The following is a 15301-nucleotide window of genomic DNA, read 5'->3' as shown; positions in this document are numbered from 1 at the left end:
TTTGAAACATCTGATAAAGCTTCATTTTTGTGTTTGGTGTGGCAAATGTGCCAAATGCCAATATTTGACATATTTGCCACATTTGATGCGGATGCTCTAAAGAGAATAGTTATGCCATAGTAATTTTAAAAAAATTAATGAACCAATTACTTTACTTCTTGGTGCTTTATTTGCATTAATTTAGAATTTTTCCATGTATTGCATTCCTTTAAATTGTTTTTATTTATTTTTTAAGAATAAAAAATTCTTTTCATTTAAGTTTCAACTTCAACAAAGTTTGTACATTCTAGTTAACTTAACTGGTAAAATTTATAAAAGATTTGAAGTTTAATTTCCGCTTACATAAAAAACCAATTGAATGTCTTAATCTGGTGATAATGAGCACAATTATTACAAGCAGAACCTATAAGTTGAAGCTATATACAAAAAAAAAAAAAAAAAACCCTTCAACAAAGTTTGCATTTATATTAAATTATTAGTTCATTGAATTGGACAATTAGCCAATGGAGTAAATGTATATATTAATTATTTATAGTTGTGAATTAATCATGTACATTGTATTAAAAGAGAAAAGTTCATGGATGCCTAAGGGCACTAGTTTATGAAATATTTTAAGAAACTTTTTATGAAAAAAGAAAAAAAAACAACTGATTTTTTTGACCATTTTTATACTATTTCTCATTAAAGTGGTATTAAAACATTTTAAAAAGTTATTCATTAATAAATATCTTATGGGTGCCCGTTAACAGGACCTTCAAATAATTTATATATGATTATTTTTATAAATTTAATATAAGAAACTATGTCTATTAGGAGTAATAATAATAATAACAATAATAATAATAGTAGATTTAGAATATGACATTCTTTCTCGTGTCGAGTTGTTTTAATAACAATTGACATAAAAGCCATAAAAAATAATCTTTGTGAATTCACTAAAATTAATGTTAAGCATTTGAGTTTCCTAACTCATTTCAGTAATATATATGTATGTATGTATGCATCTATGTATGGAATCAACATTATAATATTTACCACGTGTGTGTGTCTTTCTCAAAAAAGAAAAAGAAGAAAAGGGTAATTGTGTTGCACATTGCTTAAGAGAGTGTGTTGTGTGTAGTATAACTTACCTCACATTTCTTTAAAAATTACTATGGCTTTTGAGTGGAGTTTGTGTTGTGCCTTTGTGTTAGAACCCATTTCCCTCTTTCTTTGTGTGTGTGTGTGTGTGTGTGTGTTTCTTAAAAAAAAAAATTGGTAATTGTCTCACATTGCTTAAAAGAGTGTGTTGTGTGTAGTATAACTTGTCTCACACTCTCTTAAAAGTTACTATAGCTTTTGAGTAGAGTTTGTGGTGTGTCTTTGTATTAGAAACCCTTTCCCTCTCCTTTGTGTGTATGTGTATGTGTTTGTTTCTAAAAAAAAAAAAATTATAATATTTATCAAGAAAGTCAATATCGTACTGGTACTGGATGTACTGAGGAAATATACCATACTGGGTATTTCGGCTATATTGGTTGGTATTGGTGTTTCAGCCGGTATAATAAAAAAATAATAAATTGAAAAAAAATATTAAAAAATATTTTATTTTATTTAATATATTGGTTAATGTACTTAAACTATATGAAGGCTTATAAAATATGTGGATTTTAAATTTTACGTTGATAAACATAAAAAATTAATAATTCATACTTACATAAATAATACAAATATATATTTATGTATAAAAATATATAAATAGCAGTAATCCCGAAATAGTACGCTAGTATCAACTGGTGCCGAAATATTTCGTTTTCTTGGCCAAACTGAAATAGCCTCCCATATGAGATTGACTAATTTGGTATTTATTGATTTATTTCAATTTGCCTTGTGGTAGAACCCCTTTTTCTCTTACTTGTACGTGTTTTTTCAATTAAAAAGAGGTTAATTGTTCCACATTGCTTAAGAAAGTTTGTTGTATGTAGCACCATCTCTTAAAATTTACCTTGGCTTTTGAGTAGAATTTGTGGTGTGCCTTTGTATTAAAACCTGTTTCGTCCTTCCTTGTGTGTGGGTGTTTGTTTCTAAAAAAAATTACAAATAAAATAAACACATTTATTTTCTTATGTTAATTATTTTAAGTGGCGCAATAATTATTTAAATATAATGAAAATTTTATATTATACTCCTAAAATTTGTATGAGTGGAAATTGATTTGAAATATTATATTATTGCTCAAATTTAGTTACTTTTGCAACATTTGAAATTAGACCTGTCCACGAGTCGGTCCGGGTCGGGTTTATGCCCAACCTGGAACCGACTCGACCAGATCGGGTCTCTTAAATTTTAACCCGCTGTCGACCGGAGTGGTTGATGGGATCGGACAAGTTGGAGCTTCCACAGAGTTTGGGCGGATCGGTCGGCGTTGATTATTTAGAAAACGGTGAGAATCTGGCCAAGAAAAGATGAAAAAGGGCAGAACTCCAACGAAATTTTTTTGAAAAACGATAGAAATCTGGCCAGATCTCGCCAGATCTAGCGAGATCTTGGCCATTTTCGGCAAGATCTTGGCTAGATCTAGCGAAATATCGTCGGATCTAGCTTAAATCTTTCCAAAAAAATCTCAAATCTTGCCAGATCTACACCTTCTCACCGAGAAAATGATGGGTCGGTCGGATCGGGTTTCTCGGATTTGAGAGGAGGAGAACCGATCTCTGACCCGTTGATCTCGGATTTTGGAGAATCAAATTCGTCCTCGACCGCTAGAGCAGTTGGTTCGGTCAGTGACAGGTCGGGTTCCGGTCAGCGGCGATGGGTGGGTCGGTCTGGTGGGTCCTTGGACAACCCTAATTGAAATAAAGTCCCAAGAAAAGAAAGAAAAAATAAATAACACACAATTAGTAATCTAAATAATAATTAAAGAATATTTACATTTATATTTTATTAAAATGATATTTGCATTCTTAAGTAGGTATGACATGTGTTTATTTATATTAGTCACAAATATATCATACAATTTTCCAATTTATAAACACATATAGTATGATCAAATCGCTACACCACTCTTATTGTCTTTCTATTTTATTTTTAAATAGAACACTATAAATTACAACTTTTTACAATAAAACTTATTAAAATATTGGAGGAAACTAATATGAAGTTAGTAATATATCTGATCCAAATATAATAGCACCAAGTGTGTATCTTTCTTATTACTATTTTAAAAAGTTTGGTTCCTAGACTACGTGATTGTGCAAATAAAAAATAACTATATTTTCCATTGCAATCAAATTGGATACAGAAATAGCTCGAGATTAACACATCTTCTTTTTGCAGATAATAATATACTCTTTTGTAGGGCCACAAAATAGGAATGCAATAATATTTTGGAGATACTGGATGTGTATGAGGGTTGTTCTGGTTAACAAATCAACATGAATAAAACCACCATCTTCTTCAGTAAGCTTACTTCAAAGGAAAAAAGGGAGCACATCAAACAAGCCTTGGGAGTTCTAGAGATCAAGCCATATAAGAAATATCTAGGATTACCATCTTTTGTGGGGAGAAGAAAGAAAGCCAGTTTCAACTTTATAAATGAGAAGGTTTGGAGGAAACTACAAGAGCATTCGCATCAGGTTTCTTAAAACTATTATATTTTACCATCTCAAAATCTACTTTATCATTTATACTATACCATTTTACATCACTCTCAACATCTCAACTTTTATTTTCCTATTCTTCTCATTAAAATAATATTTCTACATAATGAAATAATATAATTTATACTACCCAATGAATTACCCACACAACCCACTGCCACCACCACCACCACCACCAAGCCAAACCCAACCTAACCCACCACCACCACCACCACCACCACCATCAACCCAACCAAAATTAAAACTCTCATCCAACCACAACCATCAACACAACCAAAACCACCACCATCAACACACTACCTACTACCCACACCTCCATCAAATTACCCACCACCAACCCACAAAAACCACAACCATCAAACCAAGGAACAAAGAAATCCGGCTACCCACATCACAAAAAATGAAACCCATCCATCGATTCATGAAACCCATACCTCCAAAAATGAAACCCACATCAGGAATGATGAAACTAGCCACCGATAGATGAGTCCCACGCCACATCTCCACCATGGAGGGTTGATTCAAGGGAAGATAGTGAGAAAAAAAGAAAAAAGAGGCGAGAGAGAAAAAATGGGATGAGCGATTAGAGAAAGAGAGAGGAAGATGAAGAGGGAGACAAAGAGGGAAACCCACACCGCCACCATCGATGACAACCCACGCCCATGCCTACCTCTGCTGTTGCCACCACCAGATGAGATTTTGGGTTTGAGAAAATGGGTTTTGGGCACCGGTCACGCCTTCCTCCCACGCCCACGCATTCCTTTAAGCATCGGTCACAACAACAAAAAAAAAAAGAAAAAAAAAAGAACCCATTGATGGAGAAACAGAGAAGGAAGAGAGAGAAGAGAACATAAATAATGAGAGAGAGGAGAGAGAAATTTTGGGGGAAAAGTAGAATAAAAAATATATATATTTTTTACAATACTGCTACAATGCAATTCTACCTTTAGAATTGCACTGTAGTAGTATTGCAAAATTTTTTGCAATACTTAGTATATAGCATGTTGAATGTGGGCGGATTTTGAGGAAAAAATGCTAAATACCCTTTACATATGGCATTTACAATGCCAGGTGTGGATGCTTTAAGGGTGGAAGGAAAAATTGCTATCACAGGTAGGGAGAGAGATCCTGATCAAAGTAGTAGCGCAAGCAATACCCACCTACACCATGAGTTGCTTCAAACTCCCCATAGGCCTATGTAATGACTTGGAGAGCCTTATCAGAAAATTTTGGTGAGGTCAATGAGGAGATAGGTGTAAGATTCATTGGATAAAATTTTTGATCTTGGTGATTGTACATGCTTAACTTTAAATTGTGATTCTTATAATTCTTTTATACTCTTTTCATATTGTTGAGTATAATTTGTTTATTTCAAAGTTGTTACAAATAGATTGTTTAATTGTATGGCTGGATACATTCAAATGAGACAATTTAAAAGTAAATAACATCATTACACAAAAAAATGTATTAGATGTGAAATATGTTATAGGACTAACCATCTCCAAACTCACAAGAGTTTCTCCTTTTGTAAGCTTTCTCATGAGATGCATTCGCATTTTTGTTTATTTTGTTAATTTGTTTAATTTAATTCATTAGTTTATAGTTTGCATATATTTGTAGGACGTAATTGTTAAATTGATTATTATTTCAAAAACTTAAATTGTCATGAAATTGTGCATTTAATAAATATTATAACACTCCTCCCCTCACATGTGGGGGGCTAAACTCCTCCGTAGTAAGTGAGACACAACACAAGGAATTTTTTAGCATTTAAGTGTTGGATGAATTTAATAATTTAACTAATATTCTAACACTTTCTCTCACTTATGACTTTAAGCTCCCTCTTAATAAGTGAGACACATTACATGAGATTTTTAACATTTTAATCGGGAGGTAGAGTAGAAATAGAGATCGACCGAACTCTTTAATTCGTACTTCAATTATTTCTAGTCTATATTATTAAGAAATAATGAATTGAATCAATGTTGTAACATCATTCTAAAAAAGAAAAGAAAAGAAAAAAAAATCAATATTCTAACATGAATTTATGGGAGTTGTGAATCAGCATGCATTGGATCTCATTTAAGATCAGGGAGTAAGAGAATTTTTTCAATCTAAATATCGTTTGTATAAATATGTATTAGTTTCTTATGATTTATTTGTTTTGTTATAAAATATTTTAAGGTGTATGGTTTCATATGTAAAACTTTTTAAGCACAACCCTCCAAAGTTGATGGCTTAGTTGTTGGTGCCTACATTGGTAGCTGGATCAACGACTCGGCCATCGGATGGAAGGAGGAGGAGGAGGAGGAGGAGGAGGAAGAAATGTGTATTTTTGTAAAATGTTTTATCAAATTTTAAAAGTAAAACGTTTTACAATATTTTATAAAAAAATTACAATTAATGAAAAACATATTTCAAGTTTTACAAAATTTTACAATTAAACAAATATAATAAATTATTGAAAATATTTTAGTATAACATTTTCCAACTACATATATAACAGTAAAAGTTAACTCTAATACTACAATGCATTGGAGTTGATATGATGTAGACACGTGTTCATATTATCTCAACTCTGGTGCTTTGGAATTGTTCGGCTTCATGTCTGATTCTTCTTTTGGTAAGTGATAACTTCAATTATTCATTTACAATAGCATTTTAGTTTATTTGTGATTTTGTGTATATTATGGATTTGATTTACAGAGCATTATTGTTTGTGAAATATAGTTTACAAAGTATTATACTATTGACTGTGTATGTTGTGTTGATGAATTTATTTGTTGATAAAATGGTTGCTGCCAGTTTGAAATTGTTGAGTGAAATGGAGTCCGCATTATTTTTTTGTGAAATATAGTTTACAGAGTATTATACAGTTTATATTATTGATTGTGTATGTTGTGTTGATGAATTTATTTGTTGATAAAATGATTGTTGCCAGTCTAAAATTGTTGAGTGAAATGGAGTCCACCTCTATACCATCTAATGAACATGCATCTACAATCGGGTCCAATGCTAATTCTTCATCTATGAGAGCAAAATGTGATCCTGCATGGGATCATGTAACTGAAAAGGTGAAAGACGAAAAAGTAGTGATAGATGTATACATTGTGGGAAAAGTTATAAAAGAGAGGGCATCAATAGGATAAAAAGACATCTAGCTGGAATTAAAGGTGATGTGGCTGCATGTATGAGTGTACCTTATGATGTTAGGTTTCTAATGGTTGAGAATTTGAAGGAAATTTCAAAATCTAAAGAACAAACAAAAAAGGATCAAGAAGCATCTAATTAAAGGATCTAATTATTCGCCGTTAAAGGAATCACCGGAATTTGAAGATGTCCAAGAAATTATTCATAGAGGTAGGGGGTTAAGAAGGGGAAATAGAAGTGGTCCTAGTAGTTTTCCACCAAGATCCAATCTTGGCAAGAGAAAGGTTGGTGATATTGGTAATTACTTCGCTCCTAGAACAACACCGGAGGCTCAACCTTCTATTAAAAGTGTGCTTGCTGGAAAAGAAAAGAAGTGGAGGGTTGATATGGCTATAGCAAGATGGATGTATGATGCTTGCATTCCAATTAATGTTGTGAATTCTAGTTATTATCAACCTATATTCAATGCTGTAGCTTCTTAGGTCCTGGATATAGAGGCCCAAATTATCATGCCCTTCGAGTGCCTTTGTTCAGAGATGCAAAAAGAGAAGTCCAATTGATTGTTGATTCTCATCGTTCATATTGGGCTGACACTGGTTGTACAATAATGACTGATGGGTGGACTGATACTAGGCATAGAACATTGATTTATTTCCTTGTCTATTGTCCTAAAGGAATTATTTTTATACATTCTGTTGATGCTTCTGACTTGGTTAAGGATGCTATTAATTTGAGTAACTTGTTTGACGAAATTGTTAATTGGGTTGGTCCTGCAAATATAGTACATTTGGTCACTAACAATGCCGTAAATTATGTAACTGCTGGAAGAATTTTGTGTGGAAAATATAGGAACATTAGTTGGTCACCTTGTGCAGCACATTGCCTAAGCCTAATTTTTAAGGAGATTGGGAAGCTAGATCATGTGGCTAAACTTGCAAAGCTTGCATCCAAGATCACAGTGTTCATCTATAACCATGTGGCTTTGCAAGCTTGGTTGAGGACTAGAAAAAATTGAACGGAAATTGTGCGTCCAGGGCCAACTAGGTTTGCTACTACTTTCCTTGCCTTACGGAGTCTTAAGGAACATAAGCATGACTTACAAGCATTGGTGATTAGCAAATTTTATGTTGAATCAAGATATGCAAAAGATAAGAAAGAAAAGGCAGTGGTGAAAATCATTATTGACAATCAATTTTGGAATGATTGTCATGTAATTATGCATATTATGTCACCATTGATTCGTTTATTACACATTTTTGATTCTGATGAAAAACCAGCTATAGGTTATGTATATGATGGCATGTATAGAGTAATTGATGGAATCAAAAAAAATTTTAAGGACAAGAAGAGACTATGGGAGCCTTATGTTAATATTATCAAGGATCGTTGGGATAATCAATTCTATAGAGATATTCATGTTGTTGCTTATTGGTTGAATCTTGCCTTCCAATATGACTCATCCACTCTTAATAAGAGGTTAGAGACACAATCTGCTGTGACAGATGTTATTGAATCAAAAGTCTCAGTTGGTTGATTGAAGTTGGTGGAGGAATTAAGGCTATTTCTAGAGTGTGAACAAACTTTTGGAACCCAACTTGCTCAAGAATCAGCCAAGACATCTCAGCCGCGTAAGATATTGTTTACTTTAACTAATAATAAAATGAAAATATGTTTTAAAGATCATAGCTCTTTTTTATAATTTTGGGATAAGTATAGCTATGTTTATCGATTCATTGTATCTTTGTTTTGTGTTGTATATGAAACTTAGATGAGTGGTAGAAGTTGTTTGGATCTTGTGCTCCAACTTTACAAAAGTTTGCAATTTGAATCCTTAGCCAAACAGCTGCCCCTTCGGGATGTGAGCGGAATTGGAGTGTTTTTGAACAAATACATACCAAAAGAAGAAAAAGATAGGAGCATCAACGACTTAATGATCTTGTGTTTGTTCATTATAACTATCGATTGAAAGAAAGGTATATACTATATATTATATAATCTTTTTGTTTTAATGTTTTTGTGGGGAAATATGAGTGATTCACTGATTTGGTGAAGTGGGTTCTTTGTGATTGTGAAATATAAGTGATTTGGTTACTAATTATTCATTATGTTCATCTTATGATATAGAGTCAAAAGGAAGAAGTTCAATTTTGATCCTATTGATTATGCAAGTATCGATAAAACTAAATTTTGAGTAGTGGAAGATGAGGAACCTCCATTTCTGGATCATGAGGAGATAGAGAATGCATTATATGAAGAGGGAGCCTATCCAATCAAAGAAAGGTCTTCTAGCCATGTACAAAGAGGTTAGCTTATAACAATTCTTTGCCTAGTTGCATATTTTAATTAGACTATTTATGATTTATGAGAAACGATTATTAGAATCGTTATTTCATTTATTGTTCTTTGGTTTTGAAATTTGTATAGATATGGACAATGAAGTGATTGAGGATGATGATGACATCAATTTGGAATCATTTAGTGATGAAGATGATGCTCCTCCCGGATTTAGAGATAAAAATCGTCCTATTCATGTTGAAGATGAAGAAGATGAGGATGAGGATGATGATAATGATGCTAGTGGTGGAGCATTTGATGATATTGATTTCAATTTTCTTCATGACAAATGAGGCTTGGGTCTTAAAACTTAGTAGTTGTTTGTTTGAAACTTTAAAACTTATTTGCTATTTGGATGTAATGAACTTAGTTGTTTGTTTGAAACTTTAAAACTTATTTGTTATTTGCCATTTGGATGTAAACGTAATGACTAATGAACTTATTTATTTGGTTTTGTTGAAACTTGAAAGTTTATTATATTAAAGATGATTATTTTGTAATGTTATTATGTTAAATTCTTTAAAAAGATGTTATATATTTATATACTTGTATTTTTTTTAAAGGAAACATATTTATTACTATTAGTTTGTTAGTTTTAGTATATTAAAAAATTATTAATTATTTATATAATTTAAATAGATAATAATTAAATTATTTACGACGTCACCGGTTCGACCATCGGTCGGACTCCGATCCGACCATAAAACTGATAATTAGTAACTTTTCTGATTCTTTCACCATATTGATTTTTAAAACCATGCTTTGGAGTTAATTGGTTAATTGGTGCTCTTTAAGAACTTAAACCTACACTTCAGCTAGGCATATTCAGAGCATGAAATGGCCAATGGCCAGCCAACTGTCCTCCAGCCATGTCATCGATCCGCACTAAAGCCCTCTAAATGAGCAACAACCGTCGATGACATTAAAAATCAACGGCCAAGATCCTTCTCTTCCCTGCGACGCACACTTTCTCAAAAACCAAAAACGAAAAATTCCCGCCTTCAATAAATAGGGTTTGAAATTTCATTCCCCTCTCTCTGCCACGTCATCGATCCGAGCCGCACTAAAACCCCAATAACAAACCACAACCGTCGATAATTCTTATCAGATCAACGTCCACGATCGACCTCCGCTCCCTCCCAAAATTTCAATCTCTTCGTATAAATCCCCTCCCTCCAATCCCATTTCTCTCACACATTCTCAAAATTTCAAATCGAAATCCAATTCATAGTTTCAATCTCCGAAACCCTAACCCTAATTCTCCAACTCCAATGGCTCGTACCAAGCAAACCGCTCGCAAATCCACCGGCGGCAAGGCACCGAGGAAGCAATTGGCCACCAAGGCTGCTCGGAAGTCCGCTCCGGCCACCGGAGGAGTGAAGAAGCCACACAGGTTCAGGCCAGGGACCGTTGCTCTCCGTGAGATCCGAAAGTACCAGAAGAGTACCGAGCTCCTGATCCGAAAGCTCCCATTCCAGCGCTTGGTTCGTGAAATCGCTCAGGATTTCAAGACCGATCTCCGATTCCAGAGCTCCGCCGTGGCTGCGCTACAAGAGGCCGCGGAGGCTTACCTTGTGGGGCTCTTTGAGGACACAAATCTCTGCGCTATTCATGCTAAGAGAGTCACCATCATGCCCAAGGATATTCAGCTCGCTAGGAGGATCAGGGGTGAGCGTGCTTAGAGTGAAGGAGTTCGTGTAGATAAAAGGGTTTTGGGTTGGAATGGGGTGCCAGATCTATATTATGGTCTTGCTTTGTTTCTTAGGGTTTAGATGGTTATGTTTGAACGCAGTTGAGGCTGCATTTGAAGCCATGAATGTTTTGTAGTGTAGTCATTTGCACTAATGGAAATTAATGGTTTCTTTTTTATTTGGCTAATTTTAATTTTAAACATTTAAAAAAATGTTGATTATGGACATTGCAATTGAATATTTTGTTGCTTTGGATTAACTTGTGAGTTTTAATTTAGGAAAGCAAATGTTGAATTATCCAAAAAAATAGAATCAAATAATTAGTTTGTGGTTTTTGTTCCTCTGGATTAGAACTAATGTGTCATTCTTATTATTATACTTTGGTGAGGTTGCTGTGCAGGCTTCATTGTGATGTTTATGGCAGGTGGTGTTGATTATTGCTTTGTTTATGCAAATTGTGTGTATTTGATTTCATGGGTTTGAAATAGTTGAGCTTGCTCTGTTTTCCATGGCCATTGTAGTGATGCTTTAGATTGTATTGAAGCTTATGATACCATGCTACTTGAATTACCATTGGGTGAACATTTCTTTCCCCAGGTTGCTGAGAAACTTAGTAAGTATGGAAGGTTATAACTTGCAATTGGACAAGAGAAACTGTGGTACTTTGGGTAGATAATTCATCTAATAGCTTAGACTAGACTATGTGTATGGTTTTGTAGCATTCTTATTTGTCTTTTGTTTCATTGAACAACAGTGAAAGATGCAATTGCAAGGCAGATCCAGAGTTTGTTCATTGTTATCTTACTGCTAGGTTGGGTAATTATTAACCTTTGTTGTGGATGCAGCACTTTTTACTTTGTTGAGAGTGGAAAGCAATTATTATTTTTGTTTTTTTTTTTGAAAAATAAATGAATCAATTTTGCTTTTGCAATATATATATCCTGTTGGAACTTGTAAGCTTTTAATTATCTTTTTGTAGATGACAAGCTAAATAATTTGTTACTTTGGGTTGGTCTATAGTCTGTCCCAAGCTTCATTGTCATCTAATGTTTGTTTGTCTTGTAAATGAAGTTATTCCATGTGTAAAATGTTGATATATCTAATATTATCAATCTCCTATCAGCAATGTATATCAGTATATAAGAGAACTTTCTGGACTGCAATTTATCAGGACCTATTTGGAACTGGAAGGCATATACATTGTTGATAGATCTTGTTCATAGCCAGGGATTTAGTTGTTACAGTTAATTCTCAGACGGCAATTGAACTTCATAAAACTCATGTCACTTATACATGCAGTATAGATTAGCATGCCAGGCTTAATCCCACAATTATGGATATCCAGTTACTCTTCTTGGCCTAGTTTTACTAATGAGCATGGGATGGGCTTCTTATGTGACTATTGTAACCATAACCCGAATATAACTATGTTTTAAATGAAGTGATGGCTAGCAATTCTTGACTGATTAGCTTGGTGGTTAAGGACATTTATGCCAATTCTTTAGGATTGGGGTTCAACTGTTGAGCCAACATAGGGTGTGGTACTGGAACAGTGGCAGCAATTATTTCCAAGGCATTCCCTCGTGTGCCGTGCATGGTCTTTGACCTCCCACATATTGATATTGTTGCTAGCCTGCTCGAGAGTAAGAGAATGAACTATGGTGGAGGTGATATGCTTGTGTCTATCCCTTTTGTTGATGCCATTCTGATTACGGTGCGCAATTTTGTTCCTTGTTTATAATCATTCTTTCTATTTAGATTGCCGTGGTTTCTTTCTTTGCACTGCTTATATTAGCTGGGTTGTAAGTGGGGTTTCTAGGTGGATGAGAGTCATGTCAGGATGGCGGGTACATTGCCTTGGTCGACCACTCAGCTCCCATGAAGACAATCAGAATTTTCCTGTCTTTCAGTTATAAGTCACCTACCTACCTCTTTTTTTGAGGAAGAGAGAGAGAGGGGGGGGGGGGGGGGTGGGGGGGGGGGGGGTTGTTTGTTTTCATGATGATGAGTTCTTCTGGTCAGTTGAGGTTAGCATTCAAACTGCCAATGCAGCCTACCTTTCTCCCTTGGTTCCTATTCTTTTTGGTTTAGTCGAAGTCTCTCTGTGGGTAACTGCAATTTGCTAATAATTCTTTATTAGAGCACATGTTTTATCAGCATTTAATGTTTAAGCACAATTTTTCTTGTTGAAGTTTTTACTTCTTTTCATGTCATCTTGATTCTTGACTATTTTGAATTTCATCAAATTATAAATAATGAATTGTATTCATAGATTTTAGCCTATAGCTATTAGTGAAGGTACATATATTAGAGCACTCCATTGTCGAAGTTTTGAGAATTATGATACTTTATTTCAATGAAAATTTTGTGATTCTACAATGAATGAAGAATAGTGGATAAATTGTTAGCTTTCAGCACCCAGAAAGTAACAGAGTAGAGGATAAATTGTTACCAAGGGCAGCAACATCATTAGAATTTTTTTTTAAACAGTGCATGGACTTTGATTGTTGATATTTGTATTATGAAGAAAGAAAAACAGGAAATTAGTGGAACATCATTTGTGTAGATACTATTTGGAGTTTCATGGGTTATGCTGAGGATAGTGGTTAGAATGCTCAACTCTTGGAGAGGAAGTTTTCATAGACATAGAAATTCTAATGTCTGAAATGTTAATGCGTGGTTGTGATGGGTGATCATGCAATAAATGGTGCACTCTTGCACACGTAATAGTACTTAGTATTATTTTGTTAGAGAGATGTAGTTTTTGGGTAAGGTTATAAGTCTTTGGATTAGATATATTTGTTTACTAATAGATATGTCTTTTATCAATAGGTGTTCAGCTGTATATAAACACTGAAAGTCTAATTGCATCTGTATACAATTAAATCAACAAGACTTAATGTCTGTTATCACCACTTTGATCAGTCTGATGAGACTCAATGTGGTTCTTTGGTATCTCTTGGGATATTTGGAATTAAAAAAATAGTATTACTTTTAATGTAATTGAATGGCCAACTCAGAGCATCAGACAAACATTGTTACAATCTTTGAAGGATTGGATGGTTGTGTTTAGAAAATGTTCCTTTTATATTATCATATTCAATAAAATTAACATGTTTATCCAAACTTTATTTCGTTAATTGTCTGGCATCGCGTTGGTACATTTAGATAAGACAATTTACAAGTCAAAGCAATGAAAGCATAGCTTAGCAAAATTTTAGTAGATGTGAAATACGCTTAACCATCTCAAAACTTAAGAGGATTTCTCCTGTTTTAAGCTTCCCATGAGGTGCATTTGCATTTTTCTTTATTTTAAATTTTAATTTAAAAAATATTTGGACAAGCTAGTACAGTAACACCAGCAGCACAAAGGCATGGTGTCACACAGTAGGAAACAAAAAGAAAAATTAAAAGATAAGCAAAGAGCTAGCAACAAGGTGAAATTCTGAGATTTACAAGAAGAATGTCCCAAGAGCAGCACAGCTTTATTTAAACTTACCATTTCATAGTTCTAAATTCTAATTAGACTCTTCAGACTTGATCCTGCTGTATTGAGTCACCATTTCTGAGCTGCCAGTGCCACATATACTAAACACCATACCAGAACTCTCAAATTCTGTCCCCCTCAACTGGTCTTCACTCCACAACATGATGTTGTCATTCAGATGGAATTTAGAATCCAAATAAAACAGTTGTCCATACTCCATGGTGCTTAGGGCTCTTTATCAAGTCGATTCAGCCCAACCTGATCAATCTTCCATGGAACCAAACTATTGTGGTGCTGTTGAAAATCTGAGTTTCAATCTATAATTTTTTTGGGTAAGCCCAATCAATGTCGGCAGCAAGGATAAACAGGACAGGAGCGTGCGTAAAATGGCAATACAAAGAAACTTTTTTATTTTTAAGAAACTTATTTAATTTATAACAAAAGCATTTTGTATTTAAATCTTTCAAGTTAAACTATTTTTTTACTTTGGTAAAACTTAGTAATAGTTATTTAGATGCAATATATTAAATTCTTCAATTACATTCATAGTTTCAAACACATCATTGTATTAAGTTTAATTTTCTAATAAAAAGGTAACGATACCTATACTTTATTAATCAATATAACTATATATTTGAATTTAATTAAAAAACCTAATACATTACACTTTAGGAACTATATCTAAATTTTAACCTTTAATTTTTACAACTAAATTCTAATCCCAAAAATTTGAAGTCAACCCATTGGATTATCGTGAGGTGACCATGGTGCTTACAAAATTTAAATATGATCAAAGATGAATAGTCATGTCATCAATCAATTATTTAAATTCAAGTTTTTGTAGTTTGAAATAATGCGTAAAAGATTAGTTTATAGATCGAATGGTAACTTAAGTCCGATTGGCATGCAAATTGGCATGTATGTTAAAAATATATAGAATATGTAATTCAACGGTTGGATTCTCAAAATATGAATTCAATAACAAGTTATTTAGTAGTGTA

At 33.6% G+C, this 15301-nt stretch overlaps 1 protein-coding gene across 1 annotated transcript; it reads left to right on the top strand.

Moving 5' to 3' along the window:
- Nucleotides 1–10291: 10291 nt before the first annotated feature.
- LOC112020128 (histone H3.2) lies at nt 10292–10991 on the top strand. The gene has a single exon (XM_024052692.2). It carries the CDS (start codon nt 10394–10396, stop codon nt 10802–10804), a length of 411 nt encoding a protein of 136 aa, XP_023908460.1. The 5' UTR covers nt 10292–10393; the 3' UTR covers nt 10805–10991.
- Nucleotides 10992–15301: the final 4310 nt, after the last annotated feature.

This window comes from Quercus suber, unplaced genomic scaffold (genome assembly GCF_002906115.3).
Source record: "Quercus suber isolate HL8 unplaced genomic scaffold, Cork oak 2.0 scaffold_484, whole genome shotgun sequence".
Lineage (NCBI taxonomy): Eukaryota > Viridiplantae > Streptophyta > Magnoliopsida > Fagales > Fagaceae > Quercus > Quercus suber.
The sequence above is the reverse complement of the archived record's forward strand: the minus strand, read 5'-3'. Positions and strand labels throughout refer to the sequence as shown.